This window comes from Oryctolagus cuniculus, chromosome 9, assembly GCF_964237555.1.
Source record: "Oryctolagus cuniculus chromosome 9, mOryCun1.1, whole genome shotgun sequence".
NCBI lineage: Eukaryota > Metazoa > Chordata > Mammalia > Lagomorpha > Leporidae > Oryctolagus > Oryctolagus cuniculus.
In genome coordinates, this window is record NC_091440.1 from 31,925,660 (window position 1) to 31,934,842 (window position 9,183).

The following is a 9,183-nucleotide window of genomic DNA, read 5'->3' on the forward strand; positions in this document are numbered from 1 at the left end:
CTGGTGGCCGGACGAGCCACACGCGCAGAGGCGCCACTCTTCCCCGCAGACTGGATAGACTCGGACAAGTGGCGAGCGGCCCGGGCCAGAGGCCCGGCTGTCGCACCCCCGCGGCCCCAAGGACGCCGCGTCGCGGGCAGACATAACCTCGTCCGACCTTCCCAGAGCAGTTGGGGGACGTAGGCGCCTGCCCTTGCCCATCTCTGGTTCCAAATCCCAGGGGAGGAAGGAAGGGAGCCCTAGAGAAACATGGAGAAGGCAGGGAGAGCGCCAGGGACATTCTGCAGCAGGAACCCGGGGTCGCGTGGAGGAACGAAGCGCCATGGTGGACCCCCGTGTGGGGCAGAGCTGTGCAGGTGCTGCTCGGGACCTGCGACCTAGCAGGCAACTGCTTCCCCGCCTTTAAGTCCTCAGAATGCGCGGTTAGAGGTGTGCGTGCGCGCATTTCGATCCGCCACCGGGGCTCCCACGTGCAGGCACGTTTCTGAGCAAATGCACGTGCATATGTATAGGACTTTCTACTGAATGCCTTCAGCACGGGCCGTGGGGGCTTCCGGAGAAGGGTGGGAAGGGACAGATGACTGCTGACCGGGCCGCGGAGAGACCCGCGCCGGGAGCGCCCTCCCCCCACCCCCATCTCGGAAGCCCACGACAGCGCCCCGAGATCGCCGAGCTGACTTTGAAGAGCAAGGCTGCAGCCTCTCCCTCGGCTGCTGCGTCCGGCGACGCAGAGAGCTCTCCCTGCAGCCACCGTCTGTCTCCCTTAAAACACGAAAATTCTAATAAACTCCCAGTCGCCACAATCCAGCCTGAGCAGGAGGTACTTGAAACCCGAATCTGCATTCCGCTCCTCTCGTACAAGGCTCGGAGGTGGGGGAGGCGCGGCTGGGGCCGGTGCCTGGTGTATAATCGGGTTAATCCGGGAGACAAAGAATAAACCAATAGCCCTCCCACCGCACTTCCCGCTCCCCTTCCCCCACCCCCACCGTGTAGAGGGGGAGCAGCCGAGGGGCGAGCAGACTCGAAATGGATTCCGGATGAAGTCTTAAAAACCTGCAACTTGTTTTTCATTGCTAACGCGGCACGGCCCCGATCAGTCTCTCTGGCGGCGAGAGAAAGTTCCATAAATCAGTCCGAGCCTCCGGCTCATCCTCCTGGCCTCGGGGGGTGTCAGGGGTGGGGGTTGGGGGGGGCCTTAAGGTCAGTGTTTCCTTGAAGCTGGATAAACCGACCCCGTCGCGCGCAGCCGGGCTCCGCGGGCGCCCCGCGGGACGGCAGGAGCGGCCCGGGGACGCGCGGGGCGGCGCGGTTGCCCTTTTGAATGCCTCCTGCGGCTCGGCGCGCTGGCGGGCGCTGGAGTGTGAGTGAATGTAGCCCCGCGGAGCCAATGAGCTGGGACCGGATGCGATATATCCTCTGGGACAACAACTGCTCTGTTCCGCCTCGGATCCACATGACGCCATTTACTGCTGCCGCGGCCGCCGCAGAACTCCCTGCCTCCTCCGGAAAGGCGAGGGCGCAGGCCAACAGCGAGCCCCCCCGGCCGGGCCCCAGACCCCCCTCCTCCTCCGCCTCCTCCTCCTCCGCCTCCCCCTCCTCCTCCTCCTCTTCCTCCTCCTCCTCGGCACCCACCGCCCCCGCCTCGGCCTCGCTGCCGAGCCTCCACAACGCCCAGTCTGCACCGCCCAGAGCTGCGCGCCGCAGCGCGAGCGGAGGAGAGGGGCCGGCGGAGCGCGCAGCGCCCAGGCCCCCGCGCCCGCCCGGCCCGGCTCGCGGCCGCCCGCGCCTCCGTGCCACCGCTGCGCCGACGCGGCCGGGGCCGCACGCCTTGGCGATCTGGCTTCTAGGGTCTTTCTGTAAGGCCACTTTATTTTCTCATTCGCTCATCTGCCAAGAACGGGGACTCGCTGTTGGCGCTTCGGCCTCTTGTTCATTGAGAAAAAAAAAAAAAAAAAAGGAAATACTCCGCGTGCGCTTCTGCAAGGGGGCTCGCCTCCAGCCCTGAAACCCGGAGTTGTTCATCGGCGAGGGACTTGGCTCCGAATTTTTCGCTCGTATTTTTCTGTTTTGTTTTGTTTCCTCCCGCCGATTGCTCGAAAGTTGGACTGAAGCAAAGTTTGGAAAAAAAGGGGGGAAAAAAAGTTTGCATCGGGGCTGGATTTATTTGCACATCGCAGAAAGAAGAGACTCCAAGGGAGAGGGGTTGGTGCAAAGCCGCGATCACGGTGAGGCGCGTTTCGCTCTTCCTCTGCTGGCGCCGTGGCTGGCGCGGTGTGGGCAACATGGAGTAGGTGCAGTTGGACCGGGAGTGGGGTCTGCCTCTCCCCCGAGCCTCGCTTTCTCAAACCCCGCAGGTTGCCGGCGAGCTGCCGGCAGATTTCCCTGGCCGAGGACCTGGGCTCGGCCTGCCTGGGAGGGGGCTGCAGTGTGCGCCCCGAGCGATGTCCCCCAGCCGGCGACCCTGCGCTCCCGCGCGCTGTGGGCTTGGGTCGGAGGACGGCTCTCCCCTGGTCTGTTCCCAGCCCTGCGTCGACCGCGAATTCGGCGCTGAGAGCGGGAGACGGAGGGAAAGCACTTTGTGCTTCTCTGGCCGCCGTTGCGGGCGCTAGCATTTCTAACCTGTTCCTCCCTCCTTGCGAGGCAAAGTTTTCTGGGGGAGCCTGTCCCGGGGCGGGGGCGCCGGTGGGGCCGGGGTGCGTGGGGTGCTCGCCCCACGCGGGCAGTAGGCCCCGCGGGTGGAAAAGGGGCGAGGGTGCGTGGTGCAGGCAGCCCCCGCCGCTGCCCTCTGTGGACAGTCTGGCCCACTGAGGGTGGGAGCGTCGCCCAGCCTGGCGCCGAGGCTCTGCGGTTCGGAAGTGCAGCTTTCTCCTTTTTCCGTTCCCCGTGATCGGCCTGGGTCACGCTTTTTTTGGGGGGGGGGGGGTGGAGGGGAGAGCTTGGGTTGACCTAGTACATTAGGAAAGTCATCGAGTGTGTGCGATCGTTTTGCATGACCTGAAAGTAGGTGGCAGATGAGGCTCGTTTGTAAGTTCTCCGGTTTATGTTGTAGTCGCTGTCGTTTAATTTGGGATCTTGTGCACTTTTTTTTTTTACAAAGCGGTTTCTGTGTCGGTTTGCCCCACCCTAAGTGCTGAAGTCCTTTCCCCCCCTAATCCTCAGTCTGATCACACACTGTTCTTAATGGGGTTTTCAAAGCACTTCGAGAGGGAGGGGGGACCGGGGAGACGGGGAGAGAGCCGAGGGGGAAAGGGGGGGCTGCAAGGAGGAGGCCGGGGATCGGCAGAAATCACTTTTTTTTTTCCGCTTCCCAAAGATGCTACTTTACACTGTATGCAAATCTACCTCTAAAGTTTCCAACCCAGGGACTGGATCCTGCACGCCTGGCGTAGGCTCTGGGCCCTGGGGGAGGGGGACGGGTTATTTTTTTTTTTTTTTTTAATTAAACTTTAAGAAACAGATCATTCCTGTTTCCCTTCCCCTCGACCCAGGAGACCGGCGTGCGCGCTACAAGCCATGCCCGCTTCAGTCGGTGCGGCGTGCAGTGGCCGCGTGCGCGTGGGTCAGACTCCCCGGGCTCCATTGGAAACCTGAGCTCCACGTTCGCGGACCCCTGCAGACGCGTCGTGGGCTGCGTGACCTCTGCCTGCTGGTGCGCGGCTCCCTCTTGGGGCTGGCAGGCGGTTCTCGGGAGCTGGGGAGGGGCAGGCGGGGGAAGTGTGCTCGTGCGTTTCATGACACGTCCCCTTCCGAGGCGCCCGCGCCCCCCGCCGGTCGGTGCGTCTCGGCCCCGGCGCGGCGGGGCTGGGGGCCCCCTGGCCCCTGGACAGCGTCAGTCAGCCTGGAGAAAAGTCCCCCGGGCTCCGGCTGTGTCCCACCTGCCGGGGACGGTGTCTGGGCGCAGATAGAGCCGATAGACCGAGGGGAAGCCGAGCGCCGCGTTGTCCTGTGTGCTTGTCCTGCTAGAGGTGAGGAGATCCGGTTTCCAGGCGCTGCCTGGTCGCGAGCTGGGAGGCGATTGTCACCTGCCTCGCTCACCGCGGCGCTGCCTTTTGTAAAAAGCGGAGGTTGGGGAAACATGCACTTTTGCCCGTTTTGACTTTTTAATGTTCGTGTAGTGTTGGGAACGGGGATGGTAGTTTTGAGACTTAAAAGGGGCTGCGAGCCACGGGTTTGCTGGACAGAATGCTGGGTTTGAGATGTGGCGCTTGGGTTTTTAAAACACGTTTCCTGTACTAACGGTGGGTTTATGCTCTCGACTGTTAACTTTCCGAGAGGAGAAAAGTTAAGATTTTGACACATTTTATGCCTAAAACGGGGAGAACAGCCTTTAGCTGCAGACCCTGAGGTGTTCCGGGCTATCAGGCTGTAAAATGAGCCCCAGGTTGCTGAGAACTTGAGAATAAGTCCCTGTCTTTCTTGTTCCTCGTTGTGTACCTCTGCTGTGATCTGTTCCTGGCACCTAACAGCGTTTGATTTGATTTGTTTTTAGTTCTGTAGCTTGCCCTTCTAGGTAGTTAATAAAAATGGCACATTGTTGTTAAATTTGTGACTGTTCTTGGGACGTTTGCTTTTTTTGCATGTCATCTTCATCCTGCAGGACTGAAAAGGTCACAGAATATTGGCTAAATCATACTGCACGTGTCTGATGTAAAAACAGCTTTGAAGTAAAAACCAAGAGGGAATTTTCTCTGCTGCATTTATTGATGTTTAAGGCAAAAAAAAAAAAATAGCCATGACAAATTTAAGCCTATTTCAGAATTTGAAAAGGCATTCAGCTTTTGCAAATGTTGGTAGCAATGTTATAATCCAATGTTACTTTCTTGCAATTTTTACATTGAACCTGAACCTTGCAAATTGTGTGTTTATTTGAATAAGGGATTGTTACTTAAGTGATTCAAACAAAGGTCAGCTTTGTGTCAGCGCATTTCACAGGATTACAGAATTGTCAGTACCCAGCCATAATTCTTGCTTTTTGTTTTGTGCATTAGTCTTATGGCTGTTACAATACCTCCCCACCACAACTCCTTTTCAAACCCTGTTTCTCTAGAACAGGTGAGAAGTTGTGGGTGGAGAGTCTTCCAAGTGTAAACCATTGTCTTTCCTCTTGGCTTCTGCAGGAGTTCAGATGTGTTCTAAGCCTGCTGGAGTGACCACACTTTCAAGACCTGATGGAGGCCAGAGCTCAAAGTGGCAACGGGTCCCAGCCCTTGCTGCAGGAGTCCCGTGACGGTGGCAGACAGCGTGGGGAACTGGACCCCAGAGACGCCCTCAGCCAGCAGGTACACGTGTTGTCCCTGGATCAGATCAGAGCCATCCGAAACACCAATGAGTACACAGAGGGGCCGACTGTGGTGCCAAGACCTGGGCTCAAGCCTGCTCCTCGCCCCTCCACTCAGCACAAACATGAGAGACTCCATGGTCTGCCTGAGCACCGCCAGCCTCCCAGGGCCCAGCACTCACAGGTCCATTCTTCTGCACGGGCCCCTCTGTCCAGGTCCATTAGCACCGTCAGCTCAGGGTCGCGGAGCAGTACCAGGACGAGTACCAGCAGCAGCTCCTCTGAACACAGACTGTTAGGATCTTCCTTCTCCTCGGGGCTGGTTGCTGATGGCATAATCCGGGTGCAGCCCAAATCTGAGCTCAAGCCAGGTGAGCTTAAGCCACTGAGCAAGGAAGATTTGGGCCTGCACGCCTACAGGTGTGAGGACTGTGGCAAGTGCAAATGTAAGGAGTGCACCTACCCAAGGCCTCTGCCATCAGACTGGATCTGCGACAAGCAGTGCCTTTGCTCGGCCCAGAACGTGATTGACTATGGGACTTGTGTGTGCTGTGTGAAAGGTCTCTTCTATCACTGTTCTAATGATGATGAGGACAACTGTGCAGACAACCCTTGTTCTTGCAGCCAGTCTCACTGTTGTACGCGATGGTCAGCCATGGGTGTTATGTCTCTCTTTCTGCCTTGTTTATGGTGTTACCTTCCAGCCAAGGGTTGCCTTAAATTGTGCCAGGGGTGTTATGACCGGGTGAACAGGCCTGGATGCCGTTGTAAAAACTCAAACACAGTTTGCTGCAAAGTTCCCACCGTCCCCCCCAGGAACTTTGAAAAGCCAACATAGCACCCTTAATCAGGAATATTACAATAATAAGGATTGTGTCTCTCCCTACCCCTTTTCTTTTTAACATACATATGCAACCAACTAAACAGTTACAATATTGGCACTGTTAATAGAGAGTTGGCATATTCTTTGCTGTTTGCAGTGAGAAGTGTTTTGTCCAATGTGCCATTTTAACTGATATGCTTGGTAGAACTCAGCTAATGGAGCTCAAAGAATGGGATACAAAACTGGGTGACCCACACATTGCATAAGCTAAAGCAACACAGACACTCCTAGGCAGAAGTTTTTGTTTGTGAATAGTACTTGCAAAATTTGTAAATTAGCAAATGACCTTTTTTCCATTGTCTTCTCCAGAGATAATGTGCTATATTTTTGTATATACAGTAATATTTGCAACTGTGAAAAACAAGTTGTGCCATACATGGCACAGTCACAAAATATTATACTAATATGTTGTACATTCGGAAGAATGTGAATCAATCAGTATGTTTTTAGATTGTATTTTGCCTTACAGAAAGCCTTTATTGTAAGACTTTGATTTCCCTTTGGACTTCATGTATATTGTACAGTTACAGTAAAATTCAACCTTTATTTTCTAATTTTTTCAACATATTGTTTAGTGTAAAGAATATTTATTTGAAGTTTTATTATTTTATAAAAAAGAATATTTATTTTAAGAGGCATCTTACAAATTTTGCCCCTTTTATGAGGATGTGATTGTTGCTGCAAATGAGGGGTTACAGATGCATATGTTCAATATAAAATAGAAAATATATTAACGTTTGAAATTAAACTGAGCTGTTTTGTCTTATTGTAATACCTTTTCTTTCTGCAAAGTGCAAGAATGAATGTTAAGGCTGGCATGTTAGTGAAATAGTTTCACTTATCTATCCATAGGGCTGTTTTTGTCTTGGGATTGCTGCTTTAAAGTTTTTTTTCAATCGAAATAGAACTCAACGTTTGACTCGCTTGTATTAATCACATGAGAGCTTATTTTGGCTATATTTTCCCTCCTGGTACTCCCTTTGTTTTTCAGATTTTCTGACTTTTCTTTGTTTTGCAGATGGAAACCTTGAACTGATTTATTCATGAGCCTTTCCTAAAAGATTAACAATCAGACTTGCACCCCATAGACAGAAATAAGAATGAATGCTGTGGAGATAACTCAAAACAGAGGAACATGTTTAATTCAATGAACATTTACTAAATGTTGCCCGTTTGTCAACATTTAGCATATAGAGAAATCAAGTCTTTTAATTGAGGCAAAAATGGGTTTCCTGACAACTATTTATGTCCCTGTTTTTTCTGATTGATTTGACTTTAGACTCTGCAAGTCATTACCATCACCTCAAATTTCCTATTAGAAAAGACAAGAAAAATTATAACTTGCTGCAATTCAGGTATTTGTTATCATGAACTTTCATCCTATACCAGTCTTGTAATTCAAGCCCAAGTAGGCCAACTTAGCCCTGACTGATGTAATCAAGTAACCTGGAAAACTGTTAGATTTTACGCTGAGTGGAAGATACATTATGGCAAAATATCACTGTATTTGGAATTGTCCTTTGAGAACACAGACACAGCAAGCTACTACAAGCCTATTTTGACAAATATTAGGTTTTATTTATTTTTTTTTTTTTTACTAAAGCTAATGACAAAAAAGAAATTTATTGATTACTGGGATATAAAAATCCACACATACTTCAAGTTTCAGATATGGCTTGTTGTTTTTTTTTGTTTTTTTTTTTTTTTTTGACAGGCAGAGTGGACAGTGAGAGAGAGAGAGACAGAGAGAAAGGTCTTCCTTTGCCGTTGGTTCACCCTCCAATGGCCGCCGCGGCCAGCGCACCGCGCTGATCCGATGGCAGGAGCCAGGTGCTGATCCTGGTCTCCCATGGGGTGCAGGGCCCAAGCACTTGGGCCATCCTCCACTGCACTCCCTGGCCACAGCAGAGAGCTGGCCTGGAAGAGGGGCAACCGGGACAGAATCCGGCGCCCCGACCGGGACTAGAACCCGGTGTGCCGGCGCCGCAAGGCGGAGGATTAGCCTAGTGAGCCGTGGCGCCGGCTCAGATATGGCTTAAAGAAGTTGTTCCAATAGTATCTTCAAGTTTGATCACCTTCCAAATCTCAGTTGTCATTTTTGCTGTGTTGACTTTATTCTCATCTTCCACAAGAATCCAGTTCTGCTCAGCTTTAAAATCAATGAAAAAATAAACAGTATTTCTTCCTATTAAGTCTGGCCAAGCCCTGAGATGCTAAATGAGCCCTATTAGATCACCTTTTGATATCCAAACCAAAGACTGTGTCCTATGGGGAGGAATTTGCAGCCAAGCCTGTGTCACACATTTCATTCCCAAGCAGAAGATGGAATCCAAAAGGAAAGTGAGGTACTGTTACCAGTAAAAGGCTGTAAAAAATGCTGGAAGGCCAAAATGACCAATGTCCTTAAGTCACTTGATTAGTCACTTCGTGGCTGACTTTTTTTCCAAAAGCAGAAATTCTGCCAAGAATAACCGGAAGTCTAGGAAATGATTTACCTGTCATTATTGTTTAATCTCTTGTTTCCTGTTCTGAAGCTCCTCTTGGTTTAAGAGGTCTTAGAACAGGTTGTCTTCTGTTTTGTTTTGTGTTTTAAAATTGGCTTTCCAGGAACTATATCATCCCCCCAAATCAGATGTTTACTCTTTGGCTCTTCAGTTTCTCTGAACTTCGTCCAAGAAACACAAGGTTAAATTAACTTAGAAATTGTTTACCACTAACTTTTTGCTTTGGAATACTGCATGTTTTGATTCTAATGCATACTCTTAAATTTCACCCTGGTGAATTAAAGTGTCAGAAAAATAGAGTCATACTTCTTATTTTATAGTTTTCAACATTTGTAAAGCCCCAAAATTTTGACAGATAACCTTTGTTCATCAAAAACTTCCACATGCACTGATATAGATTTTTGGAATAGAAATAGAATTAACTATCATCTTTCCCCTCATAAGCAGTTTTCAAAGTTTTATAGACAAATCACCTCAGATGCCATTGGGTGTTTATTGAAAAGGTAGAATAAGAACCA

At 51.2% G+C, this 9,183-nt stretch overlaps 1 protein-coding gene across 2 annotated transcripts; it reads left to right on the plus strand.

Annotated features, from left to right (window-relative positions):
• Window positions 1-1,547: 1,547 nt before the first annotated feature.
• SPRY2 (sprouty RTK signaling antagonist 2) lies at window positions 1,548-6,909 on the plus strand. Of its 2 annotated transcripts, none has more exons than XM_051849997.2 (2): window positions 1,548-2,225; window positions 5,118-6,909. In XM_051849997.2, exon 2 carries the CDS (start codon window positions 5,169-5,171, stop codon window positions 6,114-6,116), a length of 948 nt encoding a protein of 315 aa, XP_051705957.2. In that variant the 5' UTR covers window positions 1,548-2,225; window positions 5,118-5,168; the 3' UTR covers window positions 6,117-6,909. The 2 variants fall into 2 exon arrangements, with proteins under 2 accessions (XP_051705957.2, XP_069904494.1); XM_070048393.1 differs by lacking the exon at window positions 1,548-2,225 and adding an exon at window positions 3,279-3,965.
• Window positions 6,910-9,183: the final 2,274 nt, after the last annotated feature.

Bases quoted from the DNA above. Each gene is read 5' to 3' on its own strand.
- SPRY2 (XM_051849997.2), top strand. From the start codon at position 5,169: ATGGAGGCCAGAGCTCAAAGTGGCAACGGGTCCCAGCCCTTGCTGCAG.